The 26240-nt window shown below is 42.3% G+C and overlaps 1 protein-coding gene across 1 annotated transcript in view; it reads left to right on the forward strand.

Moving 5' to 3' along the window:
- The window catches only part of LOC134354662 (pappalysin-2-like), a 407928-nt gene that overhangs the window by 125322 nt on the left and 256366 nt on the right, over positions 1 to 26240 (forward strand). The window contains exon 3 of the mRNA XM_063063752.1: positions 7594 to 7739. Within this exon, the coding sequence (XP_062919822.1) occupies positions 7594 to 7739 (146 nt within the window). The remainder of the gene's footprint in view (positions 1 to 7593; positions 7740 to 26240) is intronic.

Below are 26240 nucleotides of genomic sequence, written 5' to 3' on the forward strand. Positions count from 1 at the left end.
TTGAATTGAGTTTATTACTTACACCCTTCATGTACATGAGTAAAAATCTTTACGTTACATCTCCATCTAAATGTGCAATGTGCAATTTATAGTAATTTGTAATAAATAGTATGTTCAACAGGACAGTCAATATAACATAGAAATACAATTGTATCAGCGTAAATTAATCAGTCTTATGGCCTGGTGGAAGAAGCTGTCCCGAAGCCTGTTGGTCCTGGCTTTTATTCTGTGGTACCGCTTCCCAAATGGTTCCAGCTGGAATAGTTTGTGGTTGGGGTGACTCAGGTCCCCAATGATCCTCTGGGCCCTTTTTACACACCTGTCTTTGTAAATGTCCTGAATAGTAGGAAGTTGACATCTACAGATCTGCTGGGCTGTCTGCAGCACTCTCTGCAGAGTCCTGCGATTAAGAGAGGTACAGTTCCCATACCAGGCAGTGATGCAGCCAGTCAGGATGCTCTCAATTGTGCCCCCGTAGAAAGTTCTTGGGATTTGCAGAATACTGTATGTGCTGGATCATAACTATATGTGTTGTGTGTGACTATATGTTCTGAATTTTGCACCTTGGCGCCGGAGGAACAATGTTTAATTTAGCTGCATACACGTGTATGGTTGAATGACAATAAACTTGAAATTGGATGTGAGGGTAATGGAGGGCTATGATCCAGCTGCGGGTCAGCGGACTAGATGGGCGGAAGGGCTAGTTTCTGTGGTGTAATGCTCTATGGTGTTATGACTGGCCATCCAAGAAAGTAGAAGGGGTCCAGGTATGAGCTCCAGAAATCCATCTCACATGCAAGTTGGCAATTCCAGGCTAAACTTGAATCACACATGGATGCTTGACAACTGTGGCAAGGCTTTAATATTATCACTAAAGCAAAACCAAGCAACATAAATGACACCAAGGTATCGCTCCCAATTGAGTTCAATGCCTTTTATGCCCGCTTTGAATGACAACTTGGAGGCGTCTTCACAAACCCCTACAGCCCCCATTGACCCTGTGATCTCAGTCTCTGAGGCTGACATGAGAGCATACTTTAGGAGGATAAGTACATGAAAAATGTCTGCCTCAGACAGCATATAAGATTAATTTGGAAAGCAAACATACTAATCATCCACTTGAATGTCTAAATGCAATCATGTTGGATTAAAAAATAAGAATGTTTGTGTTACTGTTCATACATCCATGTCTTCCCGTCACAAAGGAAAAGAGGTACTTGTCTTAAACTCAGTGATATAAAGTATACCTGATTGAATCAGGTTTCCATTACGGGAGCAAGAATCAATCTGCTGGAGGCACTCAATGGGTCAAGCAGTAGCGGTGTGGACTTGTTGATTTTTCAGGTTGAAACACTATATCAGCTCTGAGAGCCGAGAGGGAAGATAGCTAGTACAGTATAAAGAAGTAAGGAAAAGAGTTGAGACAGGGACCGATAGGTAATTGATGGACTGAGGAAGGAAAGGTGATAACGGGTGGATTGAGCTTGTTGGGGAAGGGGAGGAGAGGAGTTGAGAGACAAGAAGCGGGTGGATGTTGGATGGAGGCAGGCAAAATTAAAAAGCAGATGGAGTTGAGAGGGGGAGGGGAGGATGAAGATGGAGACAGCTAGGAGGGAAAAAAGTGGGAAAACTGAGACTATGGTACTGGGATTTTACAAGTCAGAATCAATGCAGGAATGTGATACAAAATGATTAGAACTGGAATCTGATACATCAGCGCCAGAATATGATAGGACAGATTCCAGAGCTGAAATCTGCCCTGGGAGGCTGGGGCGGGCCAACAAAATGCTGCAAAACATATGACTGCTGCCCTTCATGAGCCAGGCAGGTATCACCCCTTGGGTAAGAGTGACCATAATATGGTGGAATTCTTCATTAACATGGAGAGTGACGTAGTTAATTCAGAAACAAAGGTTCTGAACTTAAAGAGGGGTAACTTTGAAGGTATGAGACATGAATTAGCTAAGATAGACTGGCAAATGACACTTCAAGGATTGACGGTGGATATGCAATGGCAAGCATTTAAAGGTTGCATGGATGAACTACAACAATTGTTCATCCCAGTTTGGCAAAAGAATAAATCAAGGAAGGTAGTGCACCCGTGGCTGACAAGAGAAATTAGGGATAGTATCAATTCCAAAGAAGTAGCATACAAATTAGCCAGAGAAAGTGGCTCACCTGAGGACTGGGAGAAATTCAGAGTTCAGCAGAGGAGGACAAAGGGCTTAATTAGGAAGGGGAAAAAAGATTATGAGAGAAAACTGGCAGAGAACATAAAAACGGACTGTAAAAGCTTTTATAGATATGTAAAAAGGAAAAGACTGATAAAGACAAATGTAGGTCCCCTGCAAACAGAAACAGGTGAATTGATTATGGGGAGCAAGGACATGGCAGACCAATTGAATAATTACTTTGGTTCTGTCTTCACTAAGGAGGACATAAATAATCTTCCAGAAATAGTAAGGGACAGAGGGTCCAGTGAGATGGAGGAACTGAGCGAAATACATGTTAGTAGGGAAGTGGTGTTAGGTAAATTGAAGGGATTGAAGGCAGATAAATCCCCAGGGCCAGATGGTCTGCATCCCAGAGTGCTTAAGGAAGTGGCCCAAGAAATAGTGGATGCATTAGTGATAATTTTTCAAAACTCGTTAGATTCTGGACTAGTTCCTGAGGATTGGAGGGTGGCTAATGTAACCCCACTTTTTAAAAAAGGAGGGAGAGAGAAACCGGGGAATTATAGGCCGGTTAGCCTAACGTCGGTGGTGGGGAAACTGCTGGAGTCAGTTATCAAGGATGTGATAACAGCACATTTGGAAAGCGGTGAAATGATCGGACAAAGTCAGCATGGATTTGTGAAAGGAAAATCATGTCTGACGAATCTCATAGAATTTTTTGAGGATGTAACTAGTAGAGTGGATAGGGGAGAACCAGTGGATGTGGTATATTTGGATTTTCAAAAGGCTTTTGACAAGGTCCCACATAGGAGATTAGTGTGCAAACTTAAAGCACACGGTATTGGGGGTAAGGTATTGGTGTGGGTGGAGAATTGGTTAGCAGACAGGAAGCAAAGAGTGGGAATAAACGGGACCTTTTCAGAATGGCAGGCGGTGACTAGTGGGGTACCGCAAGGCTCAGTGCTGGGACCCCAGTTGTTTACAATATATATTAATGACTTGGATGAGGGAATTAAATGCAGCATCTCCAAGTTTGCGGATGACACGAAGCTGGGCGGCAGTGTTAGCAGTGAGGAGGATGCTAAGAGGATGCAGGGTGACTTGGATAGGTTGGGTGAGTGGGCAAACTCATGGCAGATGCAATTTAATGTGGATAAATGTGAAGTTATCCACTTTGGTGGCAAAAATAGGAAAACAGATTATTATCTGAATGGTGGCCGATTAGGAAAAGGGGAGGTGCAACGAGACCTGGGTGTCATTATACACCAGTCATTGAAAGTGGGCATGCAGGTACAGCAGGCGGTGAAAAAGGCGAACGGTATGCTGGCATTTATAGCGAGAGGATTCGAGTACAGGAGCAGGGAGGTACTACTGCAGTTGTACAAGGCCTTGGTGAGACCACACCTGGAGTATTGTGTGCAGTTTTGGTCCCCTAATCTGAGGAGAGACATCCTTGCCATAGAGGGAGTACAAGAAGGTTCACCAGATTGATTCCTGGGATGGCAGGTCTTTCATATGAAGAAAGACTGGATGAACTGGGCTTGTACTCGTTGGAATTTAGAAGATTGAGGGGGGATCTGATTGAAACGTATAAGATCCTAAAGGGATTGGACAGGCTAGATGCGGGAAGATTGTTCCCGATGTTGGGGAGGTCTAGAACGAGGGGTCACAGTTTGAGGATAGAGGGGAAGCCTTTTAGGACCGAGATTAGGAAAAACTTCTTCACACAGAGAGTGGTGAATCTGTGGAATTCTCTGCCACAGCAAACTGTTGAGGCCAGTTCATTAGCTATGTTTAAAAGGAAGTTAGATATGGCCCTTGTGGCTACAGGGGTCACGGGGTATGGAGGGAAGGCTGGGTTCTGAGTTGGATGATCAGCCATGATCATAATAAATGGCGGTGCAGGCTCGAAGGGCCGAATGGCCTACTCCTGCACCTATTTTCTATGTTTCTATGTTTCTATTTCCAAAGGGGTATCCTGGTATCCAGTGGCAGCACAGATGCATGAGATGTATCAGATTAAGTCAAAATACTATTTGACATTGCAATTAATTGCAAAGTATATTTGATCCCTCTCAACTAAATTACCAGATATTTAACTGCAACTCAAATGAACATGATATCAGTACCTCTTTTCATGGGATTGTTAGGCACAATTCTAAAACTTGTCTTTTTGTAGGGCTTCCAAGCAACCAAAATAAAACTCTCATAAAGTAAAATTACATATTTTTATCATACCTTGCTGGGTACTGAAGACTTGTGCTAATCAACTGGCTGGAGTGTTTATGGCATCTTTGACTCTCTCGCTTCATCATTCTGAAGTATCCATCTGCTTCAGGCAGGCTTTAATCATGCCAGTGCTCAAGAAGAACCTTCTTCATCTTGATAACCTGCCTCATTGACTATCGTCCAGTAAGACCTACATCCACTGTATTGAAGTGCTTTCAGAGGGTAGTCATGAAACGTATCACTCCTTCCTGAGCAGTGACCTGGATCTACTTATGGTCTTAGAAAAGAATCAGCTAAATCAACATAGTTGAGATCAGCAAGAAGGCTGGCATAGCCATGGTAGGCTAACGAACCTGCTTCTATACTGTACAACTTTGACTCTGTCTGTCGGAATGCATCCATAAGACCATAAGTTGTAGGAGTAGAATTAGCCTATTCAGCCCATTGAGTCTGCTCTGTCAATCTATCATGGCTGATTTATTATCCCTCTCAACCCCATTCCCCTGCCTCCTCCCTATATTTTTATTCCTTGACTAATCAAAAACCTATCAACCTCTGTTTTAAATATCCCGAATGACTTGTCCTCCACAGCCATCTGTGGCAATAAATTCCACAGATTCACCATCCTCTGGTGAAAGAAATTTCTCCTTATCTCTGTTCTAAATGGACATACCTCTATTCTGAGGCTGTGCCCTCTGGCTCTAGACTGTTTCATTATGAGAAGCATCCTCTTCTTGTTCTAGGCCTTTCAATATTGAATAGGTTTCAGTGAGATCCCCCTATTCTTCCAAATTCCATTGAGTACTGGCCCAGATCCTTCAAAAGCTCCTCATATATTAACCCTTTTGTTCCTGGAATCATTCTCATGAAACTCCTCTGGACCTGCTTAAGTTCCAGCAATTCCTTTCCTAGGTTAGGCGCCTAAAACTGCTCATAATACTTCGAGAGGAGTCTGACCAATTCCTTATAAAGCTTCATGTTGTGGATTCTGCTGAGGTGCAGCATTGTTTGGCATGGTGTGCAATTCCCACTGAGTGCAATGTACTGTAAATGGAACGTGGTCTTTTGTCAATAAAGGTCTTTGATGACATCATAGTAGCTGTGAAGGTATATATTTAAAGAGTTAAGTAAATGGATTACACTGTTAAGTCATTTTTCATGACAGGACAGAACAAAACCTGAGTTGCTGAAGCAGAGTGAGGTACAGTGACAGCTCTACTAACTTTATTTTGTGCTGCCTTTTGTTTGGACTTTCAATGCCTTTGATAAGATGCCTCTAAAGAGATATAACCCAATATTGGTAATATATTGTCTTGGATTAAGAATTAGTTGACAAACAGGAGATAAAGTATAAGAATAAATAGGCCACCTCAGGTTTGTGCTGACATGGGGACGGATTCTGGAACCAATCTGTCTCTGAGGAGGAATTTCTTGAGCCAGAGGGTAGTGAATTTGTGTTGTTCTTTGCCACACACAGCGGTGTGGACAAGTCATTGGGTATATTTAAAGTGGAATTTGAAAGGATTTTGATCAGTTAAGGGTGTCAAAAGTGTCATGGAAAAGGAACGAGGCTGGGGTTGAGAGGGAATGGTGAATCAGATTTGATGGGCCAAATGGCCTAATTCTGTTCCTCTGATTTATGATCTTAAGGTGCTACTGAGAAGTGTAGATGAGAAATCTACTGAGAAACCCAGAGTGGTGAATTTTTGGAAACCTCTCCCCATGAGTTGTGGAGTGTATTCTGTATCTCACTGCAGTCACCCATTCTGTCGAGGAGTTGAATAGCACATGTTCTTATTTCTGACATACATACGTTATGAGTAGGTCATTTAGTCATCATAGACAAGGGAAGCATCATTCCTGTCTCTAACCTGTGAAGCTTTGCAAAATTGTGTGTGAAGGTGACTCATTCATTAATATCCAAAAGGGCATTAGCCAAGTCTGTTTATCTCCCCTCTTTGGAGAAACCCAATATTCAGAAATCTAGCGCAGCAACCTGTGTTGCACCAACTGTATTCCATGCATATTTTTGAGAGGAGACCAGATATAAATTCTTGCTTCTGTCTCTTATTGTTCTTATGTTTTTATGTACCACACCAGGATTACTTAAATTGGTATTGTCACTCAGAACACAGTATAGCCATGTCATGGCTGTCTGCCACTCTGGCCATTTCCTGTTTTCCCTTCTGACTTCTAGGAGAAAATACAAAAGCTTTAAAAGCAGGACAAACGTTGACCTATATAGTTAAAGATTAGTTTTATTTGCCACATGTGCGTTGAAACATACAGTAAGTGAATCATTTCCGTCAAATCAAAAAAGTGATGATTGTGCTGGGCTTTGGAAAGTATGTCTTTGGAAAATGGGAGGAAACTGGAGCACCCAAAGGAAAACCAATACAGTAACAGGAAAAACATACAAAACTCCTTACAGAAGGTCAGAGAAAACGTACAAACTCCTTACAGAAGGTCGAAGAAAACGTACAAACTCCTTACAGAAAGTCGGGGAAAATGTACAAACTGCTTACAGATAGAGACAGAAGTTGTCCTTGATCCATGATTGCTATAAAGCAATGCACAAGCTGTTATGCTACCATGCCACCCTAGTTGCATCGCACAGATCTGGAACATTCCATGTTCGAACATCAGCAACTTATATGTGATTGTGTCCTTGGTTAGTTTTTTTTAAACTTAAATAACTTCCAGTTTACCAATATGTGCATGTGTTGGTGCTGGAAGGGAAAATCACTTCTGTGATATACTACTTCACCTCATCTATGTTGAATTTCTGTTGTCACCATACATGATAAGTGCTCTGGTCTTCAATTCTCTTGATCCTCTGCCATAGTTTTTGTTGGAGATATTGTGCATAATGTGAGGAAAATCCCAAAGGAAGTTCAGCTTGACTGGTTATATCCACATTAATCATGCCCTCTATCATTCCATGCATACACTTTTAGTCAAGTGAACCTAAATAATTTAAAACCAAAAGCTTAGAATTGTCTCAGGCACTCTTTATTTTCCATGTATGTCTCATTCTTTTAAGTCCTAATGTCTTGTATGGCCTTCCCTTTTACAAAATTTGATTAGCCTGTGGTTCAATAACCCAGTTTTTCATGCCCAGAAGCTGATGATAATTGCTGGAGAATGAATTGGGTTGTCTGATGTTGGCCTTTTCTCTTTTGTTGTTTAGGACCTACATGAGTGTGAAGGAACTGAAGGAGATGCTGCAGATCAATGGTTCCATGCATCTGAACGTCTATTTTGCCAGTTCGGTGCGGGAGGAGCTGGCAGGTGCTGCTACTTGGCCCTGGGATAAAGAAGCCCTGACTTATTTGGGTAAGTGTGCTCAAGAGCACTAGTGGGTAGGGTTTTCCATTCGCTGGGTGATGTCGGTCAGTTATATACTGTACATTCTGTGCCTATCAATCTCACTGTGATTAAAGTGAACAGAACCACTTCTAGTGTTTGTCAGATGACACATACACCAAATGGTCTTTGGCTATGCTTTTGTGAAAAGTTGAGATCTTAGAAAAGAAGGAGTCAACAGATCAAAGCCTTTCTTAAAAGGAAGGACCAACGTCTTCTTTTAGAGTCATTGCTCTTAACATTAGATATGATTGTGGCATTTAAGAAGCTTTTTGATGGGCAAGTGAATTTGTAGGGAATGGAGGGATATAGACCTTGTGCAGGTAGAAGGGATTGGTGTAATTAGACATCATTAGCTTAGGTCGTTTGGTACGAGATTGTTGGCTGAATGCCTGTTCCTACGCTTCACTGTTGTAAGTTCTGTTGGCAGTTTCTGTGCTGCCTCAGTTATCTGCAGCTGGGACTCCTATCTATTACTTGTTAACTCAAAACATTATTGCTGAACACTCCTCTGAAAATGTTTAGACTGGAGTGGAAGGGTTGGCATACGGGGTGTAGTGGTAATGTGAGAGGCTGGAGCTGTTAAAAATAGGTCAATAAACATGGAATGAAATGATCTCTGAGCAGGTATGATGAGATCGACTGAGACAGGCAGAATTTTGATTAGCTATCCTGTGATATATTGGTGCTCAGATGTCTCTTAGGACAGAGTTCCACTTTTGATCCACAGGTTTTGAGTCATGCCATTGACAGTCTAAGAGTTCAGTAGCTTAAAGTTTTAATGATCCTTTCAAGAGAAGGAAAGCTTAGTAAGTTTTCATGTGCATGTCTTAAGTTGTGCGTCTGCATTGATCAAAGAAAAATAGAGTGTGTTATGTTTCAGATTGCAGAAAGGAAGGAGATGTGTCCTTTGTTTTTTTTCTGTTCCTTTTATTTCTGCTGTAGATAGTTTTTTTGTTGTTCAAAGACTGAGCCTTTGGGACTGATGCTTTGGGGTGAGTGCATGTTCCTTTTGCTGCTTTATCTAGGGAATGAGATAGCTGCAATTATTCTTCTTACCTGTGCACAGAGGGAGAGGTTGCTTATAATTTACGTAGACCATGGGTAAAAGAAAGATATGGTTTAAATCTCAAGGGACATGGACTTTTTATGCCAAATCATGCTGAATCTGATATATTGTTATCACTTTCAGCGTTATCTCATCAATAAAAGTATGGAGTTGACAGTGAAAATTACCGCCCCTACCCCACACCCAGGACAAGGGTAATAATCTGATGAAAGATAATTGACATGAAATTTTAATTCTGTTTCTTTCTGTATAGACACTATCTAATCTTTGTGTACTTTCCTCACATTTCATGTTACTAATGAACACTGAATGGCCTTGGCAAAGAATGGAGTTTGACCTGTTAAATTATTGTCCTGTTTGTGGGTCTGTAGGTATCCCCTATTTGGAATAAGTAATTATAATGCTATAAAACAGTGAATCCTCTGACATGTACAGGCATACGCTCAAACACAGTCGCCGAATCGGTAACGTTGAGAACTCCAGATGTGTCCAGAAATGCAGCAGGGAAATGCACTTCGCTACTCCATTCAGTTGGTGTTTTGTCCTCTTGCAGCCCACAGTGTTGTTCCTTGCTTTTTGGATGAGGGACCTTGTATCAGCAAAAATACAAGTCAAATACAAGTTATCAGCAAAAATTAAGAACAGATTTGCTAACTTCTGAGGAAATATTTTCAAAAGTTATATAAAAGTAGGACTGCAATCAGATTTTATTTACGTTATACTTTAGCCAGGGTGTATTGCATAAACAGTGGTTACGCACACCTTTCAAGTCAACTGGGAGCTGTTATTAAAAAAAAGCACTTGTCTTAAGTTAACAGCGCAAACTGTTTATTTGTGCATTAGCTTTAGTTAAGTTGTCAAATTTCTAGCAGTTCAGAAAGTAATGTTGGTTCAAGTTTAGAGGTTTTCTCCAGAATTTGGACTAAACTCTTGGCCAATGTAAAACTGGAATACAAGTGTGCAAGTGTATGACCACAGACGGGTTGGTAGAAGGTCACCTTGGCAGGTTCCGAAATGAATGTGTACAGAGGATTGGTAAAGGAACACAAATGTACTTAGATTTTAAAAATAATATTGAAATACATTAACTACATATGGTGTATGAAATTAAAAAGCTTACAATTACACAGGCTTCACCTCTTTAATTCTCATCTCATGCTTAGGTGATAAATTTATGACATTATTTAATATTAAAATTTTTTGCAGCACAGTTGTTTTATAATGGTATTTTCTGAAGAATGAAGTGCTCAGTCAGATCTTTATTTTGAATAGCTCAAGTGTGTTAAGTATTTTTGTTCCATTTACGATATAAAATAAAATTCGAAAAGCTTTGTTAAGTTCCTTGTTTGAAGTCATTCTGGGGTCTATTTAGACTTTTGTTGGTTTTTATTTGAAAATATCAGTTTTTAGCAAAGCTTGTGTTTCGTGTTGCTTTTGTCCAGTATAAAGATGATTAAATCAGTCCCTTGTGGATAATTTGACAAGGCACATCAGTAGCTTTTAAATTAAACCTTGTTGATCAAGGGAAGCTTACTACCATACTAAAGAACTTACACACCCAATTCAGGGTTGAACTCTTGCTCTCAATTGCCCTTCAATATTGATAACATGGCAGGATGGTAGAAGTGAACCTTAGACCAAATTTCATCCAATTCTTCTAAATGTATTTGTTTTTTGTTGGTTCACTTTTTCCTAACAGATGCAAGACACAGTGATTCAGAAACAGTTTTACTAGTTGTTGCGGAGCATATAATCACGTGAATGTAATGATACACAGCCTCTCATATCCAGCAGTGTTCATAAATACCACGTTGATGGGTTACTTGGCCACTGTAAATTTTCCTTAGTATATAGGTGAGTGATGGAATGTATGGAGAATAGAAGAGAATGTGGGAAAAATAAAAATTAAATTGATGTGGGTGAAGTGGAAATGGGTGGTTCAAAGTTCAAAGTAAATTTATTATCAAAGTACACATATATCACCATATACAACCCTTAAATTTATTTTCTCATGGGCATTCATAGTAAATACAAGAAAGAAAATAGAATTAAAGAATGACCAACCCCATCCAATGTGCAAAAGACAAAAAACAAACTGAGCAAACACAAATGAAATAAAAATAATAGATATTGAGAACATGAGATGAAGAGTCCTTGAAAGTGAGTCCATAGGTTGTGGGAAAAATTTAGTGATGGTGCAAATGAAGTTGAGTGAATTAGACCCTCTGGTTCAAGCTGGACTTGCATGCTGGACAGATACTCTGATCAGAGGCTGCTGACCCTCTCCATCTCTGAGCTCCCAATAAGGACTGGCTCATGGACCTCAAGTTTCCTCCTCTTGAAGTCAATCATCTCCTTGCTCTTACTGACATTACGTGGGAGGTTGTTGTTATGACACCATTCAGCAAGATTTTCATTCTTCCTCCTGTATGCTGATTTGTCAGCACCTGTGATTTGGCCAACGACAGTGGCGTCATCAGCAAAATTAAATATGGCATTGGAGCTGTGCTGAGACTCACAGTAATGAGTTGGTGGATGGTCTGTGAGCCAAAAGGCCTGTTTATGTGCTTTAGCTCTCTGACTTCATGGCTCTGTTTATTAGGACCACTGCTCCCGCTGTTGATCTTCTCTTCTGAGCATGTAGGATTGCCAGAAACCACCAAGATCCTTCAGCAAATATGCAGAGTAGATTTTGACTATATCATTGATATCACCAGCAGAAGGGATGGGAATCAGTGAAAGCGGCTTCCTCTTCAAACCCAGCTGGTGACTGTGACAGTTTGTACCCACGTCTAAAAAGACAAGATTATGTATCTACTTTCATGGCCACCTGTGTATAATTCAAGGAAAGAGATTGCACTCATGTCAGAACAGCTGCAGTTAATTTAAAAAAAAATGCCCGAGTCTTTAATTAAATACTGTACTTTTTATTTGTACAGTCTGGGCCTTGGCCATCCTTTCGTTTGAGTGTGTTTGATATTTTCAAATGAACTTTCCTTTAGCCTTACTAAAATCCCATTCCCAAATAACAGCTCGTTCATGAAACTAGATGGTCTGATTCCCCATTACCAGTTCCTCCATTAATTCAATCTCTCCCATTCCCAAGTACCAAACTTTCCATTTACTGGCTCATTTCCAAACATCAGTCCCTCTATTAATCCAGCTTGTCACATACCAGCTCCTTCTTTAACTCACCCAGTCCCAATATGGAATTTCAGATGCTTTGCTAATGTAACAAATCCTATTGCACAATATCAGATCTTCAAGTTACTCAATCCTCCCATTCTCACACACAAGCTCATTCTCAAATGTGGTAAGTTTGTTTCTCAGAAGCAGTTGTTCCATCACCAACATCATGTATGTTGTTTTAGATGTAATTTTCCCTTGTCTTGCTCTCCTTTGAGCTTATATACTGAATACTCTGCACTAGGTATTCAACAATTAGATTCAGCTGCTGGCACAGAGTCCATAGATTTGTTTGACATGTACCAGATGTGTATAAGTTATTATCTGTGATCTAAGCTGTTCAGACTGTTACGTTTTGCACACTTTGCAAAATGCTCAGCTCTGTATCATAGTGTAAATCTACAGTACGTTACTATCATATGTTGTGTTAGCACCACTATCATAGGCTCATTAGTTATGTTTAGAACATAGAACATAGAATAGTACAGCACAGTACAGGCCCTTCGGCCCACAATGTTGTGCCGACCCTCAAACCCTGCCTCCCATATAAGCCCCCACCTTAAATTCCTCCATATACCTGTCTAGTAGTCTCTTAAACTTCACTAGTGTATCTGCCTCCACCACTGACTCAGGCAGTGCATTCCATGCACCAACCACTCTCTGAGTGAAAAACCTTCCTCTAATATCCCCCTTGAACTTCCCACCCCTTACCTTAAAGCTATGTCCTCTTGTATTGAGCAGTGGTGCCCCAGGGAAGAGGCGCTGGCTATCCACTCTATCTATTCCTCTTATTATCTTGTACACCTCTATCATGTCTCCTTTCATCTTCCTTCTCTCCAAAGAGTAAAGCACTAGTTCTCTTAATCTCTGATCATAATGCATACTCTCTAAACCAGGCAGCATCCTGGTAAATCTCCTCTGTACCCTTTCCAATGCTTCCACATCCTTCCTATAGTGAGGCGACCAGAACTGGACACAGTACTCCAAGTGTGGTCTAACCAAAGTTTTATAGAGCTTCATCATTACATTGCGACTCTTAAACTCTATCCCTCGACTTATGAAAGCTAACACCCCATAAGCTTTCTTAACTACCCTATCAACCTGTGAGGCAGCTTTCAGGGATGTGTGGACATGTACTCCCAGATCCCTCTGCTCCTCCACACTACCAAGTATCCTGCCATTTACTTTGTACTCTGCCTTGGAGTTTGTCCTTCCAAAGTGTACCACCTCACACTTCTCCGGGTTGAACTCCACCTGCCACTTCTCAGCCCACTTCTGCATCCTATCAATGTCTCTCTGCAATCTTTGACAATCCTCTACACTATCTACAACACCACCAACCTTTGTGTCGTCTGCAAACTTGCCAACCCACCCTTCTACCTCCACATCCAGGTCGTTAATAAAAATCATGAAAAGTAGAGGTCCCAGAACAGATCCTTGTGGGACACCACTAGTTACAATCCTCCAATCTGAATGTACTCCCTCCACCACCACCCTCTGCCTTCTGCAGGCAAGCCAATTCTGAATCCACCTGGCCAAACTTCCCTGGATCCCATGCCTTGTAACTTTCTGAATAAGCCTACTGTGTGGAACCTTGTCAAATGCCTTACTAAAATCCATATAGATCACATCCACTGCACTACCCTCATCTATATGCCTGGTCACCTCCTCGAAGAACTCTGTCAGGCTTGTTAGAACGATCTGCCCTTCACAAAGCCATGCTGACTGTCCCTGATCAGACCATGATTCTCTAAATGCCCAGAGATCCTATCTCTAAGAATCTTTTCCAACAGCTTTCCCACCACAGATGTAAGGCTCACTGGTTTATAATTATCCGGACTATCCCTACTACCTTTTATGAACAAGGGGACAACATTCGCCTCCCTCCAATCCTCCGATACCATTCCCGTGGACAACGAGGACATAAAGATCCTAGCCAGAGGCTCAGCAATCTCTTCCCTCGCCTTGTGGAGCAGCCTGGGGAATATTCTGTCAGGCCCCAGGGACTTATCCATCCTAATGTATTTTAACAACTCCAACACCTCCTCTCTCTTAATATCAACATGCTGCAGAACATCAACCTCACTCATATTGTCCTCACCATCATCAAGTTCCCTCTCATTGGTGAATACTGAAGAGAAGTATTCATTGAGGACCTCGCTCACTTCCATAGCCTCCAGGCACATCTTTCCACCTTTATCTCTAATCGGTCCTACCTTCACTCCTGTCATCCTTTTGTTCTTCACATAATTGAAGAATGCCTTGGGGTTTTCCTTTACCCTACTCGCCAAGGCCTTGTCATGCCCCCTTCTTGCTCTTCTCAGCCCCTCTTAAGCTCCTTTCTTGCTTCCCTATATTCCTCAATAGACCCATCTGATCCTTGCTTCCTAAACCTCATGTATGCTGCCTTCTTCCACCTGACTAGATCTTCCACCTCACTTGTCTCCCATGGTTCCTTCACCCTACCATTCTTTATCTTCCTCACCGGGACAAATTTATCCCTAACATCCTGCAAGAGATCTCTGAACATCGACCACACGTCCATAGTACTTTTCCCTGCAAAAACATCATCCCAATTCACACCCGCAAGTTCTAGCCTTATAGCCTCATAATTTAGTCCAAGATTTTTTTCCCTTTCCACTGAAGGCATGTGTGAAATGTGACAATTAACTATATGTAAAATTTATCGGGTGGCTGCTTTACTAAGAAAGACATGAAAATTCTTGTCAGTTCTGACTCCTTTCTCAAGGCACAATCTTGGACCTCTTGTCCTAACCTTGTTTCCTGAGATGAGGGTTTACTCTGTGAAGAAAGATTGAAGAGGATTGGCTTGCTCACTGGAATTTGTGAAAATGAGAGGTGTTCTCTTTGAGATATACAAAATTTTGTGTGAGAATTTGACAGAAGCTGTTTCCTCTCAGTGCAGGGTTTAGAATGGGAAGCCCTTCTCTTAAGATCAGAATGAGGTGAGAAATTTCTTTGCGCAGAGGGTTGTGAATCTTTAGAATTCTCTACCTCAGGGTTGTAGATGCAGAGTCATTGCATATATTAAAGATTAAGGTGAAGAGTTTTTTTTCAAAGAGGGTCACAGAATGTAGACATTGGGCATGTAAATGGAAGAGGGACAGGATTAGCCAGGATCTTGCTGAACTTCAGATCAGGACTGGTCTATTCCAGCTGCCTTGTGTTCGTGAAATCCTTTATCCTTATGATGTGGGCAGCACACTGTCTACTTTTCTGTCTGAGCTTGCTCTTATTCATAAGCTTTCTACCGGGTTAAAATTAAAACTGTGCCTCTTATGTCCTGGTACTTATGGTCATTCCATCAATTCCTTGGTATTTCTTAAACCAGAGAAACCATAGAAACTACAGCACAGAAACAGACCTTTTGGCCCTTCTTGGCTGTGCTGAACCATTTTCTGCCTAGTCCCACTGACCTGCACACGGACCATATCCCTCCCTACACCTCCCATCCATGTATCTGTCCAATTTATTCTTAAATGTTAAAAAAGAACCCACATTTACCACCTCGTCTGGCAGCTCATTCCATACTCCCACCACTCTCTGTGTGAAGAAGCCCCCCCCTAATGTTCCCTTTAAACTTTTCCCCCCTCACCCTTAACCTATGTCCTCTGTTTTTTTTCTCCCCTTGCCTCAGTGGAAAAAGCCTGCTTGCATTCACTCTATCAATACCCATCATAATTTTATATACCTTTGTCAAATCTCCCCTCATTCTTCTACGCTCCAGGGAATAAAGTCCTAACCTATTCAATCTTTCTCTGTAACTGAGTTTCTCAAGTCCTGGCAACATCCTTGTAAACCTTCTCTGCACTCTTTCAACCTTATTTATATCCTTCCTGTAATTTGGTGACCAAAACTGAACACAATACTCCAGATTCAGCCTCACCAATGCCTTATACAACCTCACCATAACATTCCAGCTCCTATACTCAATACTTTAATTAATAAAGGCCAATGTACCAAAAGCTCTCTTTACCACCCTATCTACCTGGACGCCACTTTTAGGGAATTTTGTATCTGTATTCCCAGATCCCTCTGTTCCACTGCACTCCTCAGTGCCTTACCGTTAACCGTGTATGTTCTACCTTGGTTTGTCCTTCCAATGTGCAATACCTCACACTTGTCTGTATTAAACTCCATCTGCCATTTTTCAGCCCATTTTTCCAGCTGGTCCAAGTCCCTCTGCAGGCTCTGAAAACCTTCCTCACTGTCTACTACACCTCCAATCTTTGTATCATCAGTAAATTTGCTGATCCAATTTACCACATTATCATCCAGATCATTGATATAGATGACAAATAACAATGGACCCAGCACTGATCCCTGTGGCACACCACTAGTCACAGGCCTCCACTCAGAGAAGCAATTCTCTACTACCACTCTTTGGCTTCTTCCATTGAGCCAATGTCTAATCCAATTTACCACCTCTCCATGTATACCTAGCGACTGAATTTTCCAAACTAACCTCCCATGTGGGACCTTGTCAAAGGCCTTACTGAAGTCCATGTAGACAATATCCACTGCCTTCCCTTCATCCACTTTCCTGGTAACCTCCTCGAAAAACTTCAATAGATTGGTCAAACATGACCTACCACGCACAAAGCCATGTTGACTCTCCCTAATAAGTCCCTGTCTATCCAAATGCTTGTAGATTCTGTCTCTTAGTACTCCCTCCAATAACTTACCCACGACCGACGATGAACTCACTGGCCTATAATTTCCCGGATTACTTTTCGATCCTTTTTTAAACAACGGAACAACATCAGCCACTCTCCAATCCTCCGGCACCTCACCTGTAGACAGCGACATTATAAATATTTCTGCCAGGGCCCCTGCAATTTCAACACTTGTCTCCTTCAAGGTCCGAGGGAACACTCTGTCAGGTCCCGGGGATTTATCCACTTTAATTTTCCTCAAGACAGCAAGGACCTCCTCCTTTTCGATCTGTACAGTTTCCATGATCTCACTACTTGTTTCCCTTAATTCCATAGACTTCATGCCAGTTTCCTGAGTAAATACAGACGCAAAAAACCTATTTAAGATCTCCCCCATTTCCTTTGGTTCTGCACATAGCCGACCACTCTGATCATCAAGAGGACCAATTTTATCCCTTACAATCCTTTTGCTCTTAATATACCTGTAAAAGCTCTTTGGATTATCCTTCACTTTGACTGCCAAGGCAACCTCATGTCTTCTTTTAGCCCTCCTGATTTCTTTCTTAAGTATTTTCTTGCACTTCTTATACTCCTCTAGCACCTTATTTACTCCCTGCTTCTTATACATATCATACAACTCCCTCTTCTTCTTTATCAGAGTTGCAATATCCCTTGAGAACCAAGGTTCCTTATTCCTATTCACTTTGCCTTTAATCCTGACAGGAACATACAAATTCTGCACTCTCAAAATTTCTCCTTTGAAGGCTTCCCACCTACCGATCACATCTTTGCCAGAGAACAGCCTGTCCCAATCCATGCTTTTTAGATCCTTTCTCATTTCTTCAAATTTGTCCTTCTTCCCATTAAGAACCTCAACCCTAGGACCAGATCTACCCTTGTCCATGATCAAGTTGAAACTAATGGTGTTATGATCACTGGAACCAAAGTGCTCCCCTACACAGACTTCTGTCACTTGTCCTAACTCGCTTCCTAACAGGAGATCCAATATTGCATCCCCTCTGGTTGGTCCCTCTATATATTGATTTAGAAAACTTTCCTGAACACATTTTACAAACTCTAAACCATCTAGACCCCTAACAGTAGGGAGTCCCAATCAATATATGGAAGATTAAAATCCCCTAGCACCACAATTTTATGTTTCCTGCAGTTGCCTGCTATCTCTCTGCAGATTTGCTCTTCCAAGTCTCGTTGACTATTGGGTGGTCTGTAATACAATCCCACTAATGTGGCCATACCTTTCCTATTTCTCAGCTCCACCCATAAGGACTCAGTAGACAAGCCCTCTAATCTGTCCTGCCTGAGCACTGCTGTAATATTTTCCCTAACAAGCAATGCTATTCCCCCACCTTTCATTCTCCTGCCTCGATCACATCTGAAACATCGGAACCCTGGAATCTTCTCTTCTTAGGAGTAAAGATGGATGGAAGGAAGGTAGTTAGCCAGATGTCAAGTACCCCTGACACAGAATAGAACTCTCAGAACCAAGGGTGCCGATTTCAAAAGGGAAAGCCTTGAAGGTGATAATAATACATAGGAGTAGAATTAGGCCATTTGGACCATCGAGTCTGCTCCATCATTCCATCATGATTGATTTATTAACCCTTTCAACCTCATTCTCGTGCCATCTCCCTGTAATCTTTGACACCCCGACTAATCAAGAACCTATCAAACTCTGCTTTAGATATTCCCAATGACTTGGCCTCCACAGCCATCGGTGGCAATGAATTCCACAGATTCACCAGCCTCTGGCTAAAGAAATTGCTCCTCATCTCTGTACAAAGGTCCGAGGCTATGCCCTCTGGTCATAAACTCATCCTTTCCACATCCACTCTATCAAGACTTTTCAATATTTGATAGATTTCAATGGCATCCCCTCTCATTCTTTTAAATTCTAGTGAGTACAGGTCCAGAGACAGCAAACACTGCGTATACCCTCCCTTTCATTCCTGGGATCATTTTCGTGAACTTTTCTCTGGACCCTCTCCAATGGGCAGCGTATGCTTCCTTAGATAAGTGGGCCAAAACTGAATAAGAGCAAGTGCAGTCTGACCAGTGCCTTATAAAGCCTCAGCATTACATCCTTGCTTTTATATTCTCGTCCTCTCGAAATGAATGCTAACATTGCATTTGCCGTCCTTACCATTGATTCATCCTGCAAGTTAACTTAGGGAATCCTGCATGAGGACTCCCAAGTCCCTTTGTATCTCTGATTTCTCAATTTGCTTCCCGTTTAGAAAATAGTATCTGAATTAGTCTCCCTGTCAGACACTAGCACAAGTGAAAGTAGAATGATGAGGCAAATTCGTACATAGCTAGAAACGTGGTGCAGGGTGGTAATATTCTTGGGACAGCAGAACTATAGTTCCAGTGCAGTGAGTACCTGATCAGAATGGATGGGTTGGACCTCAATAAGAAGCCCAAATAAAGTGGAGAAGGTTTGAATATGGTTGAGCAAAGGGCACCTTCATACTGCATTAGATAAAAATCAGTGTGATTAGAGCATAACTCTAGAGTAGTTCTTCTATCTTTCCTCTCTATGAACAATGCCAACACAGTGTTATCTGAAAACTTCTGGTTTCACTTTACTTCAGCCACTTTATCCCCTGTCATTCCACTGATAATAGTCTTTCTCCAATTATGTGATGTAGGTATTAGATAGTTCTTTATTCTTCTTAGTCACCTTGCTCCCCAGATGCAACAATATTTCCTTCCTCTTCAAGATGAAACTATACTACCTCTGGACACATTTTAGTAAACCTTTCACTGTCGTTCGTATCCTTTCACCTGAAATTTTTCCTTCACTCTCACCATTTGACAGTTCTTATAACTTCCCTTCAGGTTTCCTCCTTTTATTTCCCTCTCAATATATGATGGCCAATGGAATATCCCTAGCAGTGCGATACTGTCCTTCCTGCCTCTTATCTTAAAAAAATGAAACTTAGTTTTTGACTCCTTTATTCTCTTGGGCACTCTATCTCATAGAATTGCTTTTCTATTTTTCCTCTCTAATTTTTCTGAACACTTTGTATCCAAGGATATTAAAACCTTCCTCTGTCTTTTCCTGTAATGCAGTCATTGCCACCCTGTGGCATTGTTCATTGTGTCACTGCTCACTGATATAGTCTGCAACCTATCTTTTCATTCTTGTGGTCTCACTTAATCTGTCCATAACACAAGCTGGATGACAGGTAAAAATTATGATGGAACAAAATAAAGACGAAAGACACCTGTCAGATGATTAAATCTGTGACAAACAGGTTGAATGGAATAAGCAGAGAGGGTGATAAAGAACAAAATATGATGGGGAAAGGGAGAATATGAGAATGCAATTCTAGTAAGACAGAAAGGGAAATCCAGAATCTTTAAGCATAGAGCAAGATGCTTGCAATAGATGTTGAATGAAATAAAAATTGATAAGGAGATGAAGAAGGACAAGTGATTACTTCCTACAAAGTGAAATCCAACATCATGAATGACCAACATCAACATCATGCAGACCAGCTAGCTAAGATTCTCACTGACATCTTCAACATCTCCCTGAGCAGCACCGTCATTCCTACGTGTTTCAAGGCTGCCACCATTGTCCCCATGCCGAAGAAGTCTTCAGTGTCCTGCCTCAGCAACTACTGTCCTGTCGCACTCACATCCATCATCATGAAGTGTTTTGAGAGGCTCGTCATGAGGCACATTGAGACCCTGCTGCCCCTCACTGGACCCCCTGCATTTCGTGTACCGTCCCAACCGTTCAACAGACGATGCCATTGCCATCACCCTCCAGCTGGCCCTAACCCACCTGGACAAAAAAGACACATACGTTCGAATGCTGTTCATAGGCTTCAGTTTAGCATTCAACACAATCATTCCTCAGAAACTGATTGGAAAGCTGAGCCAAATGGGTCTGAACACCTCCCTTTGCAACTGGATCCTAGACTTCCTGAGTGGGAGACCTCAGTCAGTCTGGATTGGAAACAGCGTCTCCAACACCATCATACTGAGCGCAGGGGCCCCCCAGGGCTGTGTGCTTAGTCCACTGCTGTTCACTCTGCTGACCCACGACTGTGCTGCAACACACAGCTCGAACCACATCATCAAGTTCACCGATGACACGACCGTGGTGGGTCTCATAAGTAAGAACGATGAGTCAGCATACAGAGAGGAGGTGCAGCGGCTAATGGACTGGTGCAGAGCCAACAACCTGTCTCTGAATGTGAACAAAACAAAAGAGATGGTTGTTGACTTCAGGAGGACACGGAACGGCCACTCTCTGCTGAACATTAACGACTCCTCTGTAGAGATCGTTAAGAGCACCAAATTTCTTAGTGTTCACCTGGCGGAGAATCTCACCTGGTCCCTCAACACCAGCTCCATAGCAAAGAAAGCCCAGCAGCGTCTCTACTTTCTGCGAAGGCTGAGAAAAGTCCATCTCCCACCCCCCATCCTCACCACATTCTACAGAGGTTGTATTGAGACCATCCTGAGCAGCTGCATCACTGCCTGGTTCGGAAATTTCACCATCTCGGATCGCAAGACCCTGCAGCGGATAGTGAAGTCAACTGAGAAGATCATTGGGGTCTCTCTTCCTGCCATTACAGACATTTACACCACACGTTGCATCCGTAAAGCAAACAGCATTATGAAGGACCCCATGCACCCCTCATACAAACTCTTCTCCCTCCTGCTATCTGGCAAAAGGCACCGAAGTATTCGGGCTCTCACGACCAGACTATGTAACAGTTTCTTCCCCCAAGCCATCAGACTCACCAATACCCAGAGCCTGGACTGACACCAACCTACTACCCTCTACTGTGCCTATTGTCTTGTTTATTATTTATTGTAATGCCTGCACTATTTTGTGCACTTTATGCAGTCCTGGGTAGGTCTGTAGTCTAGTGTAGTTTTGTGTTTTTTTTTTACGTAATTCAGTGTAGTTTTTGTATTGTTCATTTAGCGCCATGGTCCTGAAAAATGTCTCGTTTTTATTGTGTACTGTACCAGCAGTTATGGTTGAAATGACAATAAAAAGTGACTTGACTTGACTTGACTTGACAGTCATGCTACACTCTCAGATGATCTCAACGCCTTTTATGCTCACTTTGAAAGGGAGAATAAAACTACTGCTAGGAGGATCCCTGGAGAATCTGGTGACCCTGTGATCTCTGTTTTGGTGGCCGACGTCAGGCTGTCCTTCAAAAGGGAGGACCCCTTGCAAGGTGGCAGGCCATGATGGAGTACCTGGTAAGGCTCTGAAAATTTGTGTCCACCAACTGGCGGGCATGTTTAAAGACATTTTCAATCTCTCACAGCTACAGTCGGAAATTCTCATCTGCTTCAAAAGGGCAACAATTACATCAGTGCCCAAGAAAAGTAGTGTAAGCTGCCTTAATGACTATTGTCCAGTAGCGCTCACATCTACGGTGATGAAGTGCTTTGAAAGGTTGGTCATGGCCAGAATCAACTCTTGCCTCAGTAAGGACCTGGGCCTGCTGCAATTTTCGTATTGCCAGAATAGGTCTATGGTGGACACGAACTCATTGGCTGGGCATGCTGTCTTGGATGACTTGGCCAATATAAATAATGATGTCAGGGCGCTGCTTATTGGTTATAGCTCGGCATTTAACACTTGACCTTACAGTCTTAATCAAAAAGTTACAGAATCTGGACCTTGGTACCTCTGTCTGCAACTGGATCCTCGACTTCCTAACTGGAAGACCACAATCTGTGCGGATTCGGAATAACATCTCCACCTCGCTGACAATCAACACTGCTGCACCTCGGGGATGTGTACTTAGCTCACTGCTCTACTCTCTCCACACCGGCTCAAGTACCATCTATAAGTTTGCTGATGATACAACCATTGCTGGCAGAATCTTAGATGGTGACGAGAGGGTGTACAGGAGCGGGATCTGAGTCTGAATCAGAATCAGGCTTAATATATCCGGTATAGGTCGTGAAATTTAACTTTATGGCAGGAGTACAATGAAATACATGATAAATAAATATAGAGAAAAAAAATCCGTATTACAGTAAGTAAATAAGTCTATACTTATATAAATACAGGTGTCCCCCGCTTTCCGAACGTTTGCTTTACGAAACCTCACTGTTATGAAAGACCTACATTAGTACCCTGTTTTCGCTAACAGAAGATGTTTACACTGTTATGAAAAAAAAGCGCGCGATAAAAAATCAACGCGTGAAAAAATCAGCGCGCGATAAAAGGCAGTGCGCGCCCTGAGCAGCTGCTCTCCCCCGGATTCAGAACAGCATTGCTTTAACACGTGCCCGTGAGCAGCTGTTAGCAAGGTGAGTTCTGAGGTGTCGGAAAAGCCTGAAAGAGCTCGTAAGGGTGTTACACTTAGCGTAAAACTAGACATAATTAAGCATTTTGATCGTGGTGAACGAAGTAAGGACAACGTGAGTTTGGCTTGTGGAAGCTGATGAAGAAGATGATGTTGAAGAGGTTTTGGCATCCCATGACCAAGAACTGATTGATGAAGAGCTGATGCAATTTGAAGAGGAAAGGATAACAATCGAAACCGAATGCAGTAGCGAAATGAACGTGAAGCAACTGCGTGAGATTTTCGCTGCAATGATAAAGTTCGACTTTAATTTTGAAAGGATACGTGGGTTTAGGGGATATTTGCAGGATGGTTTGAATGCTTACAAAGAACTGTATGATAGAAAAATGCGCGAGGCTCAGCAGTCAAGCAAGCCTTCCACATCAGCCACAGCAGACGACGTTCCTCGACCTTCGACATTGAGGCAGGCAGTCATAGGAGAAGATGAGCTGCCTGCCCTAATGGAAACAGATGATGACGAGATGACACCCCAGTGTCCCACCACCCCAACCCCCGGGCCCCAGACAGATACCGATTTGCGGAGAATGCAGCGGTAGCCAGGAGGCACACAGCACATCTTTAAGAAAAAAGCCAAAATAAACATGCTAATTAATTAGGTGCCGACCAACACATAAATGTCGGCCCAGATCAGAGGCGATGCAATCAGCAATCGGCACTGATCTGGGCCGACAATTACGTGTCGGGTGGCACCTAATTAATTAGCATGTTTATTTCGGCTTTTCTCTTAAAGATGTGCTGTGTGCCTCCCGGCTACTGCTGCATGCTTCGCGGCAATGTATTGGTCGGTGGCCTGGAGGGTGGGGGCCACTGCACCACCCCAGCCTGTGACGACTCAGTCTAACACACCATCATCAGTGTGCTCTGCGCTGTCTTCCCAATTCCAGTAAGTGATACTACACTGTACATACATTATTTCTACTTTATGTAGGCTGTGTATTTATAATATCATTCCTGCCTTTACTATATGTTACTGTTATTTTAGACTTTATGTGTTATTTGGCATGATTTGGTAGGTTATTTTTGGGTCTGCGAACGCTCACAAAATTTTCCCTTATAAATAGATGGTAATTGCTTCTTCGCTTTACGACATTCCGGCTTACGAACCGTTTCATAGGAACGCTGTACCTTCGGATGGCGGGAAACCTGTAGTTAAGTTAAAATAAGTAGAGCAAAAATAAAAAAAAGTAGTGAGATAGTGTCCATGGGTTCAATGTCCATTTAGAAATTGGATGCCAGAGGGGAAGAAGCTATTACTGAATTGCTGTGTGTGACTTCAGGCTTCTGTACCTCCTTCCCGATGGTAACAGTGAGAAGAGGGCATGTCCTGGGTAGTGAGGGTCCTTAGTTATGGATGTCGCCTTTACTAGGGCACTGGTCCTTGAAGATATATTGGATACGATGGAGGCTAGTACCTATGATGGAACTGACTAATCTTACAAGTTTCTTCAACTTACGTACTTCGATCTTGTGCACTAGCCACCCCCCCACCCCATACCAGATGGTGATGCAGCCAGTCAGAATGCTCTCTCCATGCTACATTCGTAGCAGTTTTCGAGCGTTTTAGTTGATAAACCAAATCTCAAACTCCCAATGAAATGTAGCCGCTGTCTTGCCTTCTTTATAGCTGCATCAATAGCTTAGAACCATAGAACCATAGAACATTACAGCACAGAAACAGGCCTTTTGGTCCTTCTTGGCTGTGCCGATCCATTTTCTGCCTAGTCCCACTGACCTGCACCTGCACCTGCACCATATCCTTCCATACACCTCTCATCCATGTACCTGTCCAAGTTTTTCTTAAATGTTAAAAGCAAGCCCATGTTTACCACTTCATCTGGCAGCTCATTCCACACTCCCACCACTCCCTGTGTGAAGAAGTCCCTGCTAATGTTCCCTTTAAACTTTTCCCCCTTCACCCTTAACCCATGTCCTCTGTTTTTGTTTCTCCCCTAGCCTCAGTGGAAAAAGCCAGCTTGCATTCACTCTATCTATACCCATCATAATTTTATATACCTCTATCAAATCTCCCCTCATTCTTCTAAGCTCCACGGAATAAAGTCCTAACCTATTCAATCTTTCTCTGTAACTGAGTTTCTCAAGTCCTGGCAACATCCTTGTAAACCTTCTCTGCACTCTTTCAACCTTATTAATATCCTTCCTGTAATTTGGTGACCAAAACTGCACACAATACTCCAAATTCGGCCTCACGAATGCCTTATAGAACCTCACCATAACATTCCAACTCTTATACTGAATACTTTGATTTATAAAGGGCAATGTACCAAAGCTCTCTTTAAGACCCTATCTACCTGTGATGCCACTTTTAGGGAATTTTGTATCTGTATTCTCAGCTCCCTCTGTTCTACTGCGCTCCTTAATGCCCTACCATTTACCTTGTTTGTTCTACCTTGGATTGTCCTTCCAATGTGCAATACCTCACACTTGTCCGTATTAAACTCCATTTGCCATTTTTCAGCCCATTTTTCCAGCTGGTCCAAATCCCTCTACAAGCTTTCAAAACCTTCCTCACTATCCACTACATCTCCAATCTTTGTATCATCAGCAAATTTGCTGATCCAGTTTACCACATTATCATCCAGATCATTGATAGAGATGACAAATAACAATGGACCCAGCACTGGTCCCTGTGGCACACCAGTAGTCACAGGCCTCCACTCAGAGAAGCAATCCTCCACTACCGCTCTCTGGCTTCTTCCATTGAGCCAAAGTCTAATCCAATTTACTACCTCTCCCTGTATACCTAGCAACTGAATCTTCCTAACTGACCTCCCAAGCGGGACCTTGTCAAAAGGCCTTACTGAAGTCCATGTAGACAACATTCACTGCCTTCCCTTCATCCACTTTCCTGGTAACCTCCTGCAAAAACTCTAATAGATTTGTTAAATATGACCTACCACACACAAAGCCACGTTGACTCTCCCTAATGAGTCCCTGTCTATCCAAATACTTGTAGATCCTATCTCTCAGTACTCCTTCTAATAATTTACCTACTCCGACGTCAAACTTATCGGCCTATAATTTCCTGGATTACTTTTAGAGCTTTTTAAAATAACGGAACAACATGAGCTATCCTCCAATCCTCCGGCACCTCACCCGTAGATACTGACATTTAAAATATATCTGCCAGGGCCCCTGCAATTTC

This window comes from Mobula hypostoma, chromosome 12, assembly GCF_963921235.1.
Source record: "Mobula hypostoma chromosome 12, sMobHyp1.1, whole genome shotgun sequence".
Taxonomy (NCBI): Eukaryota; Metazoa; Chordata; class Chondrichthyes; order Myliobatiformes; family Myliobatidae; genus Mobula; species Mobula hypostoma.